Genomic DNA, 21,411 nt, shown 5'->3' with positions numbered 1-21,411 from the left:
AATACGCATTTCATTGCACTTGCGCACATGACAATGAACTGGCCTGGCCGTCTGGCTTTTCACACACTGGACAAACACATGGTATTTAGGCTGACTGGCTCATCACTGGGCTCGGACGGCGCCTTGCTCCCCTACCTTCTTGGACTGCGTCTCAAACGTTGAAGGCAGCATGTTGGGGAAGAGCTTGAGAGCCACGGGCAGCAGAAACTCCATGAAGGGGACGATGATGAAGACCAGGAAAGGAACAAGCCGGAAGACATCGGCGCAGGTCCTGAGGAACTGAGGGGGAGACACAGGAGTGTCAGGGAGGTGCTCAGTAAGAGAACATCCTCACTGCGCCTCACACCGGCTGCAGCTCAGGCCTGAAGGAAACCAGCAAAAGTACTTTGGCTCACAATCAACCCTGTGGATTTGAATCACTGAAGCTCAACTAGGTTTTGCATTTCGAAACCTGAACTGCCTGGACCAATAAATCACTTAAAGCATTTGTTCTCAAACTGTGGTACGCCAGGTGACCCTGGAAATTTGTTGTGTGCACCGATAAGTCGGGAATTAAAACTTGAATGATTAAAAATTATGTTCATTTTTTCATCTGTAATTTACTTAATCGGTTTCAGAAAGCTTGAGCCGAGTTTTCATATTTTCTATTTTAATCAAGTTAGTTTGTGTGTCAAATACGCAGCCTATGTACTTTGCTACGTGGATACAGCGCGCGCTAATACTTGAGTGCTCATACTCCATTCGGGCTTTCAGAGACACAGCCTAGCGCCACATTCGCCAACAGAACAAGTGATTGAAAATGAATGCCTCGCAAAAATCAAGTATTATGCCAGGGCTGAAAGGAGTAGTCGTCAAGCTCCGATAGATCACGCACACCCAATGAGAGCAAGGTGGACTATACATCAGCCACCGACACCAGCTCTGCTGAACAGACAGCACCGCTAGTGTTAGCAAGCGACAGAAAATCGCTACAAGGCAGTACGATCCAAATTATTAACTTACACCGGGACGGAGGAAGAGCCGAGAGCAGTGTGTTGTGTGCCGTGAGATTCACAGCAATGAGAGCATGAAGCCAGCACATCTGAGGGGCACTTTACCACACTCTTGAAGGATAAGTGTGCCGATTTATTTAAAAGGAAACAAAGTTCTGAAGCAGCGCAAGTCCACCACAAGGACCAGTGTCACTCCAGTGCTATGTTTATGATATGTGTGTGTGGGTTTGTGTGCGCGTTCACTCATGTTTGGTCATTGACATTTTCTGTGCTTCCTGTGAGAAGACGACTTGCAGGTGGTACTTGGATGCTTTGGTTCGATCAGGGGTGGTACTTGGTCCAAGTGGTTCGAGAACCACTGACTTAAAGCAAAGGAGCTCTTGAGCTCCTGCGTGTTTTCTACGGGTTGAATAAAAATAGTTCTTCACAAAGCCCTAAAGGCACATAATAAATATTCAAAACGCTCATTAAAAGTTGTCGTGAGTGAGAGCAGTGCTGTCAAAGTGCTGTATTGCACTCAGCAACCCCAACGCTGAAGGAAAATGATTAGGATCAAGCAGTACTGAACTTCTCCGCTTCTGGAAGGAAAGCTTGACTTTCACCATGAAGCAAATATTTTAACATTTTCATTTTCAAGCAGCAGTGGTTCAGTGTATTCAGCAACTGAAACTGACCGTGCAGAAGAGAAAACAGTATATATTAAATCTACAACTCCACTGAACTTTCCATTTTAAAAGCAGCTCATTATTTTCCCCGCCAGGGGGCAGCAGATGCTACCAGACAAGACCATCGACATCTCAGAGGCAATAGAGTAACAGAACAAGTAATAGGTTTATTCCATGACACCCGAAGAAGGCTCCACAGCCGAAACGTTGCGTTTTCTTTCTTCTCTTTTCAGAAGAGAACTACTGCAATATAGTAATATACATGGGCTTGAGGCCATGTTTGTGTTCCCAACAGCTCTTTTACAGAGCTACAAGCCGCTACATTCAGCTTTTTTTATTCCTGATGTTTCATCAGGGGCACATATTCAAGATGGACACTTTAAAAATCTAGTTTGTCAGTTTTAAAATACATAAAAATCAGGCTTCTGCCTCTGTTCCCATGTGTGAGCATATGCACTTTATCTCTGCAGAGCTTTCTCAAATGCTGCCTGTAACAGAGCAAGCGCACAACTGGGTCAGCCCAGCCCAGCAAGCGGACTCTCACTGTGGTGAAAGCGCGCTACAGAGCTCAGATAATAATAGGCGCAGGAAGGGGAACCTGGGAGGACTGCAGGGCAGAGCCAGGATTAGTGGTTACAACTCAAGCAGTCAGTTCAGTGAGCTCGAGGCCAGCTCAGGACTTCTGAAGGACAACACGCCATCGTGGACCAGACAGAGATAAAAATTTCACACCAAGGCACACATTTTTAAATAACGAGCCTTTTAAAGCATTGATATATTAGCTTCAAACAAAAAAACAAGACAAGTATGAAAAACTAATTGGTTCTGCTTTCCGTGAAAACCGCCATTCGCACTGTAATTTTTTCCCTCCGCAGGCCTGAATGAATGAAAGCTACCCCTGTAGTTTTTATTTTTAAGCATGTTGTCCCTCTATTACATCCACGAATACAAAAAAAAAGAAGCTACAGGAATAAAACAAGAAGTGTAAATGCTTCTTGCTTCCATGTTAAAAGGAAATGAAACAGGGCAACTGGATAAGATTGAAATGAACACCAAGCAGGGAAAAACAAAAAACTTTTACCTATAAAGCAAAATCGAATGGAGTGGTTTACATCCGCAAAAAAAATATACTCCAGGACATAAGTGTTTTTGAAGAGCAGCAGCACTTTGTGAATTCCCCCAGAGTTCCTCCTCCGTGGCCAGGCGCAGGGATGGTCACGCCAGGAGAAAGGAAGGGTGAGGGGAGATTAAAGGAGATAACCGCGGGGATCCCTGCACAAATCCCACAGCCGCAGGTGGTCCCTGACGCATCCTGAAAGGACTTAGTTCGCCAGGGTGGGGGGCTGAGAACTCCGGGCCCTGTGACTTTCATTCACTTGCATATTAGCACTGGAAACACCAGCTAAGGTGAAGGATTTTAACTACAGAACCTGAAAAGAGCTTTATCTCCAAGGCATTGAAATGTATATGTTCCCTCGCACTCCTGCTAAAAGGAAAAAATGCGCCGTTTGCGTCTAAATTTGAACCAGAGTAAGTACAGGCCTAAATCCCATATAGGCCTTCAGCCTGCCTGCTGGAGAGGTCGTGCCCCTTTGAAGCGACTGAAGTATGCCTAAAGAGATTGAAATGCTGCTAATTATAATGACACTAACCATTAAACATTATTGTTTATGCTACCCGTATCGTTCTGTTGTGAAGTTTACACATATATTCAGTCTGCTTAAGTAGAAGAAAATGCTCCAATATTTATTAGGTAGTGCTTCACCTCGCAGCAGGACAGTGTCCCAAAACAGAAGGGCAGGCAACCAGGGAGCTCACCAGGATACCAGGGTTAAACATGTTGGACTGGCCACGTCAGCCACCCCTGGGACAGGCCGGAACTCAAAATGACTACACTGAGTCTGGTGAGCTCACTGGGTCACAAACCTCATGTAGTTACTGACTAAAAGATGGATTACTTAATGACCAAGATACACTAAAGGATACAGAACCAAATACTGACTCTTTCACCCTGAAACGTATTTAGAACTGAATGTAAACCAATACTGCTGGTCACTTGAAATCACTGGGTTGAAATTTGGTTGGGTTGTTTTTACTCCAATATGATCAAATGTATGGAATTAGCCCGAAAATTATACTGTACTTCTCGCCGAATTAATCTCATGAACACAGTCAAATGGCTTTACTGTGGAGTAAAAATAACAGTTTTGACTCTCTTTCCCAGTATGTTTGTAGGACACTGTGTATAAATGAGTCACACTGAAGCTGTTCACAAAATCATCTCCAAAGCATCACAGTGTTTGTCAGCTCAGACAAACAAGGAGCAATAGTCACTTTTAAGACCAGCACGCCAGCTGCACAATGATCTCATTTTTTTAAACACAAATTTTGGAAATACAAAGATGAGCTGGAAGATACACATTTAAACAGTCTAAGTGAACCACCCTGTGCATAAGTACATCAGCAAAACTCCACCTGGGCCTCCTAACAACCCCCATCTCTGAACAGGCTTCATCATCATGTTCTCCTCCCCACTGAGAGCTGCTGTGTGGTGAGAGTACTGTGAGCACAGTATGGGCTGCTGTCGCATCATCCAGGTGGGGCTGCACACTGGTGGTGGTGGAGGGGATCCCAATTACCTGTAAAGCACTTTGAGTGGAGTGTCAAGACAAGCACTGATATAAGTGTAAGGAATTAATATTAGCAGCTCACCTCCCGCCTTATCAAAGTATGAAATGCAAAAACTGTAAATGTTTTTGATAATAAAAGGTTTTAAAACATACATTTTATGCATTATCCTTGAGAAACTGCATAAACCAAATTTCCTTCACAGAGTTACATTGAGCTGATTTCAATCCCAGCCAAACCCAACTGGAAGATTTACAGTTTGGAACTTACAACTTTCCTGCTCACTTTAGTCATAGTAGTAGTTGAAGAAGAACAAGAAGAATTACAATAATAATAATAATAATAATACACTTTTATCCAAAGTGACATATTATACATATTATCCAGTGTTTCACTGGAGGAGTTTGAGTTAAATATGTTGTTCAAGGGTGCTTCACCCCAGATTTTAGTCCACAACTTCAGAAGTCTGAGTCACAGTAATTTCTATACGGGCTTGGAAATGACAGTATGATTGAAACCTCTAATATTTTCTATGTTCGTTTTCTCCCTTGGCAGCGATACTGTACAGCCCCAGTTCACGGCTCTCGTAGGCCTGAAACCGGCCTACTGCATGCAGCTCTGACAGAGTTCTGCTTTCACTCCAGTATTTCAGACTGCCAGTGGCAGTGTACACCCTCTGAGAGCCAGCAGGGCAGACCAGGAAATCTGCTCTCAGGTCACCAGAACAGGCCCCATGAGACTTCTGTGAAATCAACCCCCTACATTATCTAGCAGAGAAGACAGTCTTTTAATGAAAAGCAGCAAGAGACCTGTTGCTTAAAATTACTTTTGACTGTTCCCCCCCCCCCCAAGTACAAGATGTGTATTGTTTTGTTTCTGGAAAAGGAAAAAAAAAACTAAAACATCCCCATACAAATGACACTCCTACAAATGGTTCCTTTACAGCTAATTGTAACAAAATGAGCAATACAAAATATTTTTTGCTATTAAGTTCCACCGTTTTAAGCCTGAGTATGAGGCCAGTGATACGGCCAGCAGCCATATCACTCTGCAACTCACAACTGGCAACCTACTGAAGCTCAGCAGGTGTGAGCCTGGTCAGTACCTGGATGAGAGACCTCCTGGGAAAAACTAAGGTTGCTGCTGGAAGAGGTGTTAGTGGGGCCAGCAGGGGGCACTCACCCTGCAGTCCATGTGGGTCCTAATGCCCCAGTATAGTGACAGGGACACTATACTGTAAACAGGTGCCGTCCTTCGGATGAGACGTAAAATCGAGGTCCTGACTCTCTGTGGTCATTAAAAATATGTTTTGTTTCTAGAAAAGAGTAGGGGTGTAACCCCAGCGTCCTGGCCAAATTGTTCCCATTGGCCCTTATCAATCATGGCCTCCTAATAATCCCCATCTATGAACTGGCTTCATTACTCTGCTCTCCTCCCCTCTGATAGCTGATGTGTGGTGAGCGTTCTGGCGCACTATGGCTGCTGTCGCATTATAGTGGAAGGGCGTCCCCATAATTTGTCAAGCGCTTTGAGTGGAGTGTCCAGAAAAGCACTGTATAAGTGTAAGCGATTATTATTATTATTATTATTATTATTATTATTATTACTACTACTACTACAACTACTGTCTGCGGGCAGAGCCATCATGGGGATGCTGCTGGGCTCTCTCAGGCAGACGTGGCGAGAGTCCTGGGGCTTCAGCATCAAAATGATAGCCCACACCTAACCTGTAGCCTGGTTTCAATTTCAGTATTGAATCTCAGGCCATAGAGCTGGCTTCCTACAATTTCTGCGTGTGAGAATAATCTGATCAAAACCGGAACGCTCAGACTGAACGCTTTTCTGGGTGAAAGAAGGTAAATGTCAGTAAAGACTGCAAAGAAAAACTAAAATATGTTGATTGGAACAGTATTGAGTCACTGACCCTATAATCTCTATTGTTAATGTGTTGTTTTTCAGATCAGTGTTTGCAGTATTGAAAATAAGAGCACTACTTTCAATAGTCCTGGTCTCCCCCCTCACCTCCTCAATTGACTAATCACACATCCCTGATGGTATCCATTTCAAATCTCGAGCCAGTATGTGCTGTGTACACACCCATCTGCTGGAACAAGCAAAACAGTGCACAGTGTCTGCATTGATACGAACAAACAGCTCTCTTTCTAAATCAGGCTTCAGGGCTACACTTTCACAGACGTGTAATATGACTCACCACATTTCTCATTCAGAAGCAACTAGTTATACACAGCTCTATAAAAGGTGAACCTTTTTCGAGAAATGAATCTACCTTTGCTTTGTTGAAACATGTAAGCCACTTTGGCGGGGTACAGCGCAGCAGTAATCGTGTGCTTAATGAGGAACAAGGCCAGCCCTCCTCCTACTCCACACTGCTGAAGCAGCTTGCTGCAGAGCAAAGTTCAGGAGCATTAGCACACCTCAGCTGTCCAAGGATAGGCTATCGGCAAATGCGAGCATAGACGTCCAGACAGTTAGGGAACCTGCGTTAGGACAACACCACCTGCTGCAAGACATAAGACTGCTAAACCTCTGGTGTGGTGACTGTAACCCCCCAGGTAAACAGGAGGCCCAGGGACGAAGACAAAAAGTGAATTAAAACGCAACAGAGGTGTCAGGGTCATTTAAGTATCCTGATTTTTCCTTGCTGCAAAATCACAACTACACAAAAATGGGTCACTGAATATATGGTGCTGTGCGAGATACTACTTCAACTGCACTTATTTCAGGCTTTATTAGAATTAACTTTGCGTGATGCGATTAGTGAAAAGATTTCCGAAGAGCACCCGAGAACTCCCAGACCCAGCTGACAGCAGCAGTGGTGCACCCTTCCTTTCTCCAGGCCCACTGATCTCCACAGCCTTAGAACGAGTGAGACAGCAAAAACACCTTCAGTTCTGCAGTCTGAACGGAGGGAGGCAAGTCGTGCTTTCTCCCCTCATCGTACTGTCCTTATTTGGAAAGGAACAAGAAAAGGTTTATTCCACGTAGAAAAGAGAAGACAAGAATCACAGACGTTTCACACCCGAAGAAGGCTCCACAGCCGAAACGTTGTGTTTCTTTTTTTCTCTTTTCAGCACGGAATAGACCTTTACTAGTTCCTTTGCAGCCTGCGCATGCTGACGCAGATACCTACTTGAATTACTGTCCTTATTTGTATTTGAATTCTAGTATTTTCTAATACATCTTCAGCGCAGGGTGTAAGCGAGCCTGTGTGCAGCCCTGAATAGCCGTGCTGTAGGTGTAAACGCAGGGGAGTCCCTGGCAGGCCTGAGGAGTTCATTTCCTGGAAACGCGGCCTCAGGGGCACGACCTCCCGAGGCTCCATACGGCATCACCACCTTAATTTATTTTTTTAATAAGGACATGGTTAAATGGTTTCCTCCTTCTTTGAAGGGAAAATCAAGCCAAAAAAAAAAGAATGACAAGAAGAATTTAAGAGTCGGAAGTGCGGTTACACACTGTCGCTGCTGAAAAGCCTTTTTCCAAGAAGAGAAGCTGAGAACTGTGAACAGGGCAGTTCACGCTCGCCCCGACTGCACATTCCCAAACACAGCCTGCAGGCACAGTGAGCGTCCAGGGACAGAGGTGTGCTTCATGCTAATAAATGACAAAAACACTCCACACAAGGAGCGTCACGGCAGCTAGAAATGAAAAGCAATCACTCACGCGCTCACGAAGACCTCATCTTTTCAATGCCCTTGAAGGAGCTCTTCAAAAAACTGGGAAGCAGATTTTTTCTCAGGACAACTATTCCCTGTTTCCATATGTATAGAAAGCTCCTGTTTTTCCCTGTCACCTTGTGGGCGGAATTTGACACAAACCCAGGGTAACAGAAGACACACCACACTGTTATATTCCCAATCCCCATCAGGGCAGAAGAACCAGACAGGCGGGATTCCTCCGACAGCCAGCCCTGCCTAACGGCACCGCCCTTCCCAGAGGAAATGAAGCCTCTGTATATTATCTGTTTTCTTACGCAAATAAATATACATATTAAACTAACTTTGTATTGATGTAAAAAAAAAAAAAGAGTTGGAAGATTCATTTTCATTCCTGAAAGGGAGGAATCAATGCAGTTATTATTGATTGGTACATCAGAACGTGAGGTGTTTCTAAAAGAAATACACTTTTCCTAATTATGCAACATGTTTAACCCACCATGTTGTCCAAACAGCAACATGCTTAACCTGCCAGTTTTCTTCATATAACTGCCAAATGCTCATCTATGCCAATTCAAATTCTGGAGGAAGAAACACACACTTCTGACTGCTCTATTACAGCACGGGCTTGACAGTTGTGTTAATCATTACTCCAGAACACACTCCACTTAGAACTTGCAACAAAAATATAGGCTCAGGCAGATAGGATGGGCCTGCAAAATATTCAATTCTACATGTAAAACACAGTAGAATATTGATGGAGTATTGTCATGCTAAGGATTTTGATATTCTGGCAAAATACACATACAGAATTCTTGATGTACATTAATAAGGAGTTGCCAAGCAAACACATTTTAAATGAATAACCTTAAAAAAAGTTTGTTCAAATAGTAGTTAAATGACCATGCTGACACAAGTACTCTAAAACTCTTTGATCTACATTTTTTATTGCCTAAATTACCTTAACAGGCCTTGATGTACTAGCCAGTCCTAATGACCGCCACTGGGGAACAATCATATTGGGTATGAACCTTTGCTCCCCAGCAGGTGATAAGAGATATTAAAGCTGGTAATGCTCTTTCTACTGCTGAGGTTCTCTCATTCAGGCCGCGTGAGGGAGAAAGGAAACAGGCCCACACCCATGTGTAACTAACTCACGCTTCAGGAAGTGATGTGTGGTTCTCAAATGAGCAATGAAGCTCAGAACATGACTTGTATAAACGACCTACTGTATATAAAGATCTCAGTTCTTCCATTGATGGGAGTGTTAACAACAGGTGCAAATCTTTCAGTCGAAGGCCAAGAGGCTTTACTTTATACATCACTTCTACAAAAACAAAAGTCAAATTTCTGAACGGTTATAAAGGCTAATCAGATCTATTGAAAAGTGAAAGGCCAGGTTTCGTGCCACATTTCCAAAAAGATCATGGAGTTGTATCGTGTCTAAGCCATTTCAGAAGCAACCCTCTTAGACAGCTATGATTCACAATTATCAACCAACCTGCACAGTTTTCATCTTTAAATAAAACAGCGCTATTACAGAAATAATGTAGTATGCCGATTCATGCGAGGGGGAAGATCTAGCCTCTCACGAATTTAATGGTACTGTATGTTAAACCTGGGTCATTTTCCTTCACAGCTACGGGGCCGGTCACATGTAACATCAACTCTGACTAAGCCAAACCATTCTGCTCATGAACACACGAACAGTTGCAAACAAGACCAAATGTCTAGTTCATTTGGTTGCTAGCAATGAACTAATCCAAAGAGCTCATCCAGCCAGTTCTTGAAAGAAGCCACAGAACTAGGGTATCGACTTCAACAAAATGGCTGAATAGCTCGTTCCAGACTCCCACAGGCCTTTGGGTAAAGAAGTGCCTCTTGCTCTCCTGATTCTCCTGATTTTATATTGCCCTTTCAGCCCAGTCAATCATTACCATTAAAGGGGAACTGCAGTCCCAGTTTCTCAGACCGGTTATTAGATCTCAGTAATAAAATAAATTCATTGATGGTATAGAAAAAAAAAGTACAAATTTCGAATTAAGCAAAAAATCTTGAACTTTGGAAGGTCCTGTTAACCGCCATGTTGTCACAAACCCCTGTCTCACGAGAGCGAGAGTTCCTGCGAATTGCGATGTGATGCAGCCCTTCCTGCTCACTAGTCCCTGTAATAGACTAGTGTAATGTGATCTATGAGTGCAGAAGTACAGGTGGTGCAGCAGACATTTCACAGAGGAAATGTTCCAGTGTGATCTGCGTGCAGAGTTAACAAGTAAGTAGTATTTGTCAAAACTGTCGAAGTTAAGAGCAATATTTCTATTGGACTGAAAGAGGTGTGTTCACAAGCCTGCTTCTTTACAATGTAACAGGATCGCATCACTTCACCGGAAGCTGAGTTGCCTTGTTCTGAATCACAGTATATGGCGCTGCACATACCTGAAAACTGAGTCTAATTTGTGATGTAAATTGGAGGTTTTACACATTACTGTGTGCATTTTTGTTTAACTGCAGTTTGAAAAGCAGTCATCAATAACCAGGCTGATACTCTTTTCTATTTTGCTTAAGACAATTTCACTGTGGCTATAGAACAGGTACTGAAAAAGCAGGCAACGAGGCATCACATTCTGATCTTCTCCGGGCGAAGGTAGTGTCTGACCTCTGAAATGCATTTGCGCGAGTCTGTAACGAGGGGAAGGCGCAGCAGACAAACCTGTCTCCGCTCCCGGCGCGACAGCACGTGCCCGTTGAGAATCCTCCACAGCATGCGGCCGGCGATGGTGGTGTCAATCCAGAGCAGGCGGAAGCCGTGGTAGTAGTGCTTGACCTCGTCCACCACCCACTGGCCCAGCGACTTCCTGGCGGGCTCCGTGTCCACGCTGGGGCTGTACACCGGCCCGCCCTCCTCCAGCTTCTTGTTTTTGTCCTTCAGAGACTTCAGGGATTTCTCCACCTTGGAGTCGTCGCACAGCCGCCCGCTGCAGTGCCACCACCGGACCGGGACGTGCGGAGGCCCGGCCGGCGTCACAGCGCCACCCAGAGGCCGGAAGGGGAAGGCGCCCAGCACCCCGCAGTACAGTCTCCGCGAGCGGGCCGGGTCCCCTGGGTACGAGGGCGGGCTGAACAAGGCGGGAACGACGCCGCTGCCCCGGAGTGCGACATTCCTGCGGGACAGGCGCAGTCAGGGGAGAGCAGACGAATCAGAATCTCTTTTCCTGCATGTCTGCTTTATCAAAGAGGAGTGAGGGCTCACCCAGATATAGTAAATTCACCCCCCCACCCCAATATCCACTTTAAATCAGCTTCCCATATTGTAAAAACAGACACAGGACCGATGAGCTTTCAGTCCCGAAGAAATTCACAGATGATCAGCGTTATGATCATCAGAAAGGTTATAAATGAGAAAAGCTCTTCACCACATCTAGCCTGTTTGGTAGTTAGCAGGTAATTGAGCCTGGGATCGCATACAGCCTTTTCCTGAAAAGCGTCAACAATATGGCTGGGCAGCCTGTCCAACACTCCCACGACTCTCAGTGTAAACAAGTGCCTTCCCCGCTTGAAGGCAATGTGCTCCCACACACCGTTCTTCGGCAAAGCCAGGCTGTACTGCGACTCATTGCACAAATAAGTGTTCAGATTATTAAAGGGAGTGTTCAGATAAAGACCTTTTCGGAAACAGTCTCGCAGTGATCGAACTGGAAGACCTAGCAGTGCCAAACCCTGGGGTCAGATGATGGGATTTAGGGATGATGTCAACAAATCTGAGATGCACACTGCATGTATCATATGCTATGAAAGAACTGGTTGACAACACTCGCATGGCCATATTAAATAATAACAGACTGAGCAGTCCTGTTGTCATTTCTGAACCGTTATTATTTGTCAGTTTTAACACATTACCTTTGACTTTTCAGTCTCAGAGCTGTGCAGCTGAAACACATCATTTCCTGTAGTTTCCCTGCAAACAGAGAGAGAAATAAGCTGCACTATAATTAAGGGTACATTAAGTTATAATGCTCACTGCTTAATATAAAGAAGGTCAGATTATACAACACATATGGGCACAATACTTTAACAATGTTTAAAGCCTTTTTTTATTGTACTGTATTTTGTGTTTAAGGGGAAAACTGTTCTCTGGCGCCGAGTTTCAGTCTATTAATATGTAAACAACAGGCCCAGAAAACAAGGAAATTTCAAACATTAGACAAGAGCACATTCAGCTAATTACCTGAACACCTGTTTCTCTGACGTGAGGGGCAGGAGAAACAAGGGCCCTGTTAAAGGGCTTTAGTGAGGAGCTGCAGAGACTCAGGTGAACTGTACGTCACACACTGAGCTTGGAGCACCTGTCTGGGCACATTATGTGAAAGTATATATTTTCACTGTGCCAATAGCCTAGCAACTTGATTTTACAGACCCCATGTAATGCATCACAGCTCTGTGGTAAACTGTTAAACTGATAATTAACAGTCTATTTATACATACTTGCTTTCTTCAGCAATTTTATTGAGAACATGTAGTTATACTACTGTGGGACATGTGGTTTGAGAGGGTTCTCTTCCTTCAACAGGACCTGACTGAGAGTGTTTTTGTGATTATCATGCAGGAGATATTTCTTCTGCAAGCACATGAGGAATATTTCACATACAAAAGCGTCTGGACTATATTAACACAGGAACAAGTAATAGGTTTATTCCATGCTGAAAGAAAGAAGAAAGAAAACACAATTTTTTCATCCGTGGAGCCTTCTTCAGGTGTGTGCTCACTATCTAGCCTTGTGGGGCTGGGCTCCCCTCACTCTGGGGGTGACACACAGGCCAGGGGAGAAACTCTAGCAGGACACGTGGATGTGACCCGCCAGCGTGGAGCTCTCCACCCAGTCCGGGCCCAAGCACGGTGTGGGAGCCCACCACCCAGCACATCACTCGAGCTGACGACCGTCTCCCCCCAATGTACAAATTCAGCACTTCACGATCTCCTCCTCGTCCAAAACTGCACCACAATCATGGCTCTACTAGTTACAGCATTTTGAAGGGAATAACAGCCTGCAAGAAACAGCAACTGCCACGTGTACTTTAGAACCGTCTGCATTGCGACTACACTACGTGTCCGTAACACTTCTTTAATACTAGAATTAAAAGTGTAATATACTGTGCAATACATGTATTTTTCATCTTTCATTCAAAAATAAAAGCATTGCCTATTTCCTATTCAGTAAAAGGTATTGTAAAAAATCCTTTGACTTGCTTTGACTAGATATGAATTCCTATTACATTTCTGGTTAAAAAAACATTAAGCGTTAATTGCAACAAAACATTTGAACACACAATGAGTTTTCAATGATTAGTTGGTGGTCAAAATCTTCACTTAATTAAATGACTGCTGGATTGTTTTGTTTTTTTAAGTATCAAGTTACAGGTCACTAGCAGAGATAATAGAATTGCTAAGCAAGGAATACCTTTATTTTCAGACATTGCTTTCAAGGTGAACATACACTTTAAATCCAGGGCCAATCCAGCTGTGGACTGCTTCAAGGCACGTCTGGCGTGACCCAGCTGTGGGAAACATCTTCAGCTCACGTTTTGATATTCAGCTTTCTTAACTGAAAACGGCAGAATTACATTTCCAGCAGCGAACTGAGAACACCACTCTCTGGCCTGCTGAGTGAACCCAGGGAGCAAGATGAAGATGGCCAGCTAGCTGACTGCCACTACTGGCTCCTCCTCACCAGGCTCTGGAGCGCTGCCGTTCCTCGATTACAGAAGTGGCTGGAGGTGCCACTGCAGTGAGCCAGAGCACTTGTCAAGCCTGAACCCCACTCTGCTAGGTTCACTATCCCAACCTAAGTGGATAATTCTCTGCTTAGACTCAGTGGGTACCAACTAGGGCTGGGCGATATGGCCAAAAACATTATCACGATAAAAATTTTCATATCAGTCGATATCGATAATTGTCAAATCATTATTTCTTTCAAAAGGCAGATTTTTTCTCCTGAGTGAAAGCTGAAGAAACCAGACAGTTAATTGGTAAATTAAACAACTCTTCGAGCTGGTCGTTGGCAGCACTACATTCGCTTCAGTGTCGCTCATTTCTCCACTCTAACTACAATCCTGTCAGCCACCACCGTGTGGGTCAACACCACCACGTTAGCTGCCCAGTCTGCAACATGCACGCGCACTCGCGCAGTATTTTGTGCGCATGCACATATCATGCGCAAAGCATAAACGTATATATCGAACATTTATCGAACTTTTGTTAAAATTATAATCGAGGAAAATTATATTGCGATAATTATCGTTATCGAATTATCGCCTAGCACTAGTACCAACTACCTGCAAATTCTTACCATGCATATTTTTCTCTAAGACACTTAATTACTTAACCTTCGCCATTAGTTATGCAATACCCAAAATGTCGCCCTAGGGGGTGGCAAAGTGGTTGGCATTACTGCCCCGCAGTGCTGAGCCACTGGGTCCAATTCCCAGGGGGGTACTGTCTGCGTGGAGTCTGTATGTTCTCCCTGGGTTCTGATCTCACGGCTGCTGGCTGTGGTGCGAGTGTGTCTGCGTGCCCTGTGATGGACTGGCGTCCCGTCCAGTGTGTATCCTGCCTTGCGCTCATCACTTGCTGGGTAAGGCTCCAGCTCCCCCGTGCCCCTACACTGAATAAAGCAGTTAGAAAATGGACGGATGTAGTGCTACGTGCCTAACTCCTGTTTCCATGTAAGACATACTGTAGTATACTGCAGCAAGATGCATCTTATTATTTCTGATGCAACGCCGGCAAAGAATCTGAGAGCTTCAATGTGTAAAACGTGAAAACACACAGCCTTGTTTGAAGTCTCTACTGATTTTAAGTATACTTCACCACTAAATACTTCTTCGCAATTTTATTTGATAAACCCGTAAACAGAAGGTTTAATTCTTTTTACAAAAAAAATGGATCTTGGAATGACCCACAAAACCTGAGCTCTTCTCCTGTGAAAAGTGTACTGCTCAGACGACCCCCTGACCCGTGGGAGAGGTTTGAGTGGAAACTGCAAACTGTTCTTTACCTTACTAGACACAGGACAAGAGAGCAACAAAATCAATCAAACTAAACGCTGGGTTGACTGACCTCTTATCATTTGTGGTGGACTTTCTGAAATCGAGGCCTGGGCAATGTCATTAACTGAGTATGACCAGCGACCGTCGAGAGCAGCAAACAATACCAGCCCCAGTGACTTTAGTCTGCCTAATTTCTTAAGCTGCCTAAGGTGCTGATTTAACTACATACCATTTACCCCATCATGACACTGGAGTTGAGCAAGCCAGGACTGAGACATGATACAGTGTCTTCTTACAGGAAATCACAGACTTAGCCTGAGGGAGTCTGCCCGGTTGCTTTCTCTCTATACTCCATTTTTACAGAGGATTTACATTTTATACAGTATAACAAAAAACACAATTGCACAACTCCTGCCTGTTTGTTGTTCAGTTTGATTTTACTTTTTTTCCCACTAAACCGGTTGTTCAGTTTAAATAACGTGAGGATACTGTACGGATAGAGCTTCAAACTAGCTTGACATTTCTGTTCTGTTCCACATTTCCACAACGGTTTATAAACAAGGCCACAGTCTCGATGGGTAACAGCACAACATCATACACAAACAATGACTGCAAGATCATTAATTAAACGTATGTGGCTAATAAATACACAACAAACCCCACATTTTAGTGTCATTCAGAAATTGAGCAGGATGCACTGTAAGTGGCTCTCTTCTGTCTAGACAGAACTTTCATGAGACGTCAGACCGGGGTCCTGACTACTCGGTCATTGAGGAGACATGTTCAACCATACTTAGTCCAAAACAGGGTCATGATGAACTGCCCCGGGCCTAACCTGGCACACAAGAGGAGCAGGACACTGGGCACACCCTGGATGAAATGCCTGTCCTGTTTTTAGCACACACATATCGGGGACAAGTTGGAGACGCCAACGCAAAAGGACAGCATGTGTTCGGGAAACTGGAGCACCAACAGAAAACCCATATGGTCAAGGCAGACCATGCAAACTCCACACATACGGCAGCAGCTTAACCTACCGCACCACTGGGCAGCCAGTTATGGTTTGTATTTTTATTGATATAATACAACTTATTGTTATCCCTTGCACACACAGTACGAATTTGGATTGAGGTATTCTTTAGGGGTGATGGAATGGAGTTAACTTCTAGACCTCTTCTCGGTACCAACTCAGGGGCTTATCAAGAAAGAACACTCTGATGAGGAAGATGGGCTGAAAACCCTTTTCCATTCGAAGAATGGCATTCACAATGTCTACTCGTAGACAACAGTGCCGATCACAACAGTCTGTCAGACCACTTCTCTCATGGTGCAAAAACAAATAAGACTTGGAGAGAATTTAAGTGGGCAAATGTGCCAAAAAAACATTTTTTGTTCTCTTTTTCAACTAGGGAAAAAGGAAAAATGAGCAATTGTGCTAATGACAAAAAAGTGTGAAACTGGTTTAGATAGCACAGCTCTTCTGTACCGCTAAGGGAGAGAAGCTGCTCTGTCACTCAGGGTAAGGCTAATGAGGATTTCAAATATCCGGCCATGGACTCATCAGAGCTGGCCCTGCCGTTAAGGCAATTAATCTGAACCAGTGCATCCGCCGCAACACAAAGAGTTTAGTCTGCTCTTTCTGCAGGCCTTGAAACGCTGAAGAAGGAAGGTGGCTCTCCAAATAATTACATTGCATAGACAATTACACCAGCAACACTTCAGGGGTCAAAACTAAATTATTCTGTGAGAAATAAATTCAAATATGTTAGTCAGTAATGTCTGTAATTTGTCCTGTTTAAGGGTCAAATACAATTACAGACTGTGATCTCTGTAATTTGTCCTGTTTAGGGGTAAAAAAAATTATGATGTGATAAATGAGGTCAAGTAAGTTATTCTGCAGTGTCTGTAATTTGGCCTGTTAATTATTTTATTGACAAAACATTTTTTCATGCAAAATTCACCTTCGACATCAAAAGTGCAGGACGGAACAGTGGTCAGGGGGCAAGTCCCCAACACACACACTGCTGTGTGACACTCCTACACAAACTGTCATGGCATCATTCTCAGTCTGCTTTCTGCTATGAACACCAAGATTAAATTGGAACAGAAGAACCATTACAAACAAGAGGACGCCATCTGGCCCATCTAACCCAAATGATAGTAAATAACTGATCTAAGGTATCTCGTCCAGTAGCTTCCTGGGATATTGGCTTCACCAGCATGGCTGGGCAGCTTGTTCCAGCCTCCTGCTGCACATCCCCTTGAGCCTGCTATAGCTATTTTGAGTGCACTGGCTTCCCTGCAGCATAACAGCACCATCACTGTGCTCAAAGGTTAGCAACCATTAAAATTGCATTCAGGATGTTTTTAAAGGAGGGTGCTGGAAAGAGAACGACAGTGATCCCTTTACTGTAACTACTGCACACTGACACCGTTGGCAAGCTCAGGCACATTCTGTTGCACAGCACAGAACGACAAACTAGAATGTTCCCAAAACTGAAGTGTTATCTGTGGGATTCGTTCAGAATTTGTTATTTATTTATATAAATATGTATTTGTAGAATTAATTACTACCATTATAATTCCATTCATTGATTATCGGAGAGGGTGCTTACTGTCTGACTCATGGGGAGTACGAGGACGACCCTTCGGACGGGACACCAGCCCATCACAGGGTACACACACAAACACGCCAAGACCATCCCAAACAGGGCAGCCCCGGTCCGGACAGTCTTGCAGGCTGACCTACATCAGATGCTTTTTTTTTCTTTGCGATACTTGTATGTAATTGATCGTTTAAACAAGCAATTTATCTAATTAAGGAAACTCTGCGCATGGAGGGCGGAAGGGGAGTTTTGAATTCTGTTCCAAATGATCTCTAAAATACTTGATTTGATAAATTACCCGTTCAGCTGATGACTGTAAAATTCTTTCAGAAATCAACGAGTTAATGGTGACCTGTAAAATCTTCAGTAGAGGAGCTAAGCAGAAACTATACTGAGATCCCCATTTTAATACCTGGCTTAGCCAGTATTTTTTAAGAAATTGGTAGGAAAACCAGGGTGTACAGAGAAAACATGCAGGATACCCTACATTTTGTATATTTGTTCATAAATAAATGCGCTCATAGAGGGTAGCACCTAGAGTTGAAAAACGACCTGACTAATAGAATTTTTCCAATTCATAAACTATCCTACTTTACTAGGATACTTTTAAAAAAATAGCATCATTTGGCTTATAGGTTGCTTCAATACTTTTCAGATCCATTGAATCTAAAACGCAAACTTCAGAAGGCAGCTGCCAACAGCGGATCACGAGGAAAAGTAGATTTATCCCCAAAACGTTAACTTACAGTAAAACTGCTTACCAAGGTCAGATATTATAGCAGACAGTATATACTGTGTAGATATTCTAGAAGGGCCGCGCACTTATATCAGGGAAACACGTGTTACTAGTCACCCGTATTGTCCCTGAATAACCATGTGTCCTAAAGAGAATGAAACGCAGAGGCGGTGGTAGCTGTTACCAGACACTGTTTATAGATCTTTCCATGGCGACTGAATGCACCCGGTACTGATCACAGCGTATTCTTCATCTGATGCGATTTCTCTTTACAAATCACATGAAATTGACACCACGTAAGAATAAATCTAAATACGTCCTTAAGATACGCGGCTAGTGGCTGTCCTGTTGGTTCGTTTTTTTTCCACTACTCCATAAAAAAAGTACTATTCGCCATAAGAAAATAACCCACAGATGTGTACATGTATACCTTTTTTACAGAAAAGTCCCAATGCTGTATAGGTAAGTATTGGTTCCGATAGAGAACTGGGATATTTCTGTACAAAATCCTTTAGGTTATTTTCATTAAGGGGCCTCAACAATGAAAGCAATGCGATCGGGAAGACTTTCACCTGTCACCTGTGCCCAATGTGTTCGGGAATAATTCGCACTTCATCACACAGAAAGCCAGCAGCATCAGCAGTTTTGATCTTCCCACAACGGCGAGTGTCTACAGTACAAGTGCTTTAGGGAAAATCAGTCGACATTGTCATCATACGGTATATAGTATAGTGATTTATCTCGCTTACAGCGCTCCGCTCGGTTTTCCAACTGACCGTCCAGCACTGTGGTCGTAATGACTCACGAAAACGAGCTTTTTGTTCGTTTAACCCCGGAGGTATTTATAATCACGACCTGTTGTTTCGGCAAAGCAGAGAAACATGATCTGGGAAGGTCAAGGTTTGACACTTTAACAGATCTAAGCCTACGGGTTGCATATTCGCTGTCAACACACCAAACAGCCGCAATGGAAGCTGACACACACACAAAAAAACAACAGTTAAGCATCATTTCATCAATGATGAAAATGTACATTTACTATCGTACCTTTTCTGAATTCCCTGCCCAGTGCCCCAGAGATTTTCTTCAGTGGAGATCGGGATCTCGTAAACAGGATTAACGCCATTTTGTTTGATTAGGGACTTTAAAATAAATTAAAAAAATAAAAATAAACAAAAAGAGTATATTTATTTGCTACGACTCAGTCTCTGTAGTTCTCGCCCCATGTCCTTTCTGCGCCTCGGCGATGTGTATGTCGCCTCCTGCTTTCGCTTCCGTCTTCCTCAGAAGACTGCAGTTTCAGCCAACTGGGTGCAACACAGACCGTTACATTTTGACGTGATGCAGAGCGTCGCCATTTTGGCGGCGCTTTCTATTTGCTGACAAAGGGGCGATTCAGAAGGCGATGTGTCGAGCTGCTCTGAGGGTGGCTAGAATGGATGTCAATCAAGTTACGTACCGGAAGAGAGGGCGGGCGCAAGTGCAAGTGCAAGTGCAACAGAGTCCATTGTGGCTCAACGGGTGGATGGGCGCTGTACAGGAAATATTATGTTTTGGGGCGCCAAAATGGCGAACAAAGAATGTAGTTTCTTTACTTGAGCCTGCCCCATCGTTGAACCCTGGCCTGGACGTCGCACGGCGAGCTGTAAGTTCACGCAGTTCCATTTTGAAACGAAAGCTTAAGGAATGGGACCGTAGTATTTATTGTGGAAGAGACGACGCTGTTTTACAGTTCTCGCAGATTATAGTGTCTGGCCAAGGAAAATGAATGTTGATTTTTTTTAAAAAAAATGCGTTATTTCCAGATTTGACCGTTCAAACGTTTTGTCAAGGAAAGGACAGCTAGTTTGGGTACTTCGTAGTAGATAAAGTGACGCTACACGTGGGTTGCCCCTCGTGTATGCTTTGGGTTGGCATTACCCTCTCGCATTGCACGATACTGGATGTACAAACATCTCTAGTTTTTCACAATTCGTCTTACAGGGAGAGTGTTTTGAGGCTACCTCCACAGTTAAGGCGACAGGGCATCTAATATGATTACTTGCCAGTTATAACTTCGGTTACTGTTCTGCACATGCAATACCCGCCTCACAGTGGAAATTTGCTTTTCATGAATGGAGGTATTTTGTCGGTGTCGGGAAATCGTTTGATACGCGAATACTTGGAGCACATGCATTAACTAATGGGCCATTTTGATTTCAGTCGAAGTGGGAAGTGTTTAAAATGCATTTCAAGCTAAAATACTCGGAATTAGTTAACGAATTTATTCATTTGGACTTGGTGAAAAATGGTGAGGCAGTTGAAAGTTAATCATCCTTAGCTTTTAATTGCTTAACAATGCAGACCTGTGATTTATTATCTTGCTAAGACTGTTTCCTCGGATAATCTGATTAGGGTGTTCTACCAGTGTGGTGAAGAAGTCAGTTTCCACTCGTTAAGATCATTAATAGTTCGAGTGCTTGTTTTAACACCTCTGTATCCCTTGTTTGTTTGACCGTGGTCTACAGCCACAGCCCTTATCTATGGGCTTGGTAGACTGAGAATAATAAAATAAGATGTTTATTCTGGATCTCATTTTCAATACATAGAGAAAGTACTTTTATTTGTTTTGTCTGGTGCTTAAAGATTAACATGAGACATAGGGATTCAAATAGCTTTTCTCTGAAGTGTTTTTGATTGTGGCATCTGATTAATTTAATGTTAATTTACAAAAATTCGGAGTAGCATTTGTACTACTCAGAAAACTTGTCCTGAGGTATCCCGTAATTCCTGCTTCAAAAGAACTTGTGGTGTGATCATTATTTTTGTTATTTTTTTATTCATGGTTAAATTAATCTATGTTCCTGCTATTCTGTTATTTTAATGCTAATTATATTCAACATAGAATTTTAATGTGTATTCACAAGCACCCTCCAAGTTATGAATACCAGACCTACACTGGTTTGAATGGATACACTGCACGTGTATATATATTATTTATTTGCTTTTTTCTATTTCATGATTTCTACAGCTGAGTATTCAGGTTTAGAAAATGTATGAAATAAAGGCATATTTACTGATCGTA

The 21,411-nt window shown here is 43.4% G+C and overlaps 1 protein-coding gene across 2 annotated transcripts in view; it reads right to left on the bottom strand.

Moving 5' to 3' along the window:
- letm1 (leucine zipper-EF-hand containing transmembrane protein 1) overlaps nt 1–19,714 on the bottom strand; it is a 34,480-nt gene extending 14,766 nt beyond the window's left edge. For both annotated transcript variants that reach the window (XM_088918713.1, XM_088918704.1), the window contains exons 1-4: nt 19,395–19,714; nt 11,860–11,917; nt 10,673–11,123; nt 136–279 (exon numbers count right to left, since the gene is read on the bottom strand). In XM_088918713.1, coding sequence (XP_088774839.1) covers nt 136–279; nt 10,673–11,123; nt 11,860–11,917; nt 19,395–19,473 — 732 coding nt within the window. In that variant the 5' untranslated portion in view covers nt 19,474–19,714. The remainder of the gene's footprint in view (nt 1–135; nt 280–10,672; nt 11,124–11,859; nt 11,918–19,394) is intronic.
- Nucleotides 19,715–21,411: the final 1,697 nt, after the last annotated feature.

The sequence above is a fragment of the Atractosteus spatula genome, chromosome 1, assembly GCF_055471065.1.
Source record: "Atractosteus spatula isolate fAtrSpa1 chromosome 1, fAtrSpa1.hap1, whole genome shotgun sequence".
Classification (NCBI taxonomy): Eukaryota; Metazoa; Chordata; class Actinopteri; order Semionotiformes; family Lepisosteidae; genus Atractosteus; species Atractosteus spatula.
This window is presented reverse-complemented; position numbering and strand designations above follow the sequence as displayed.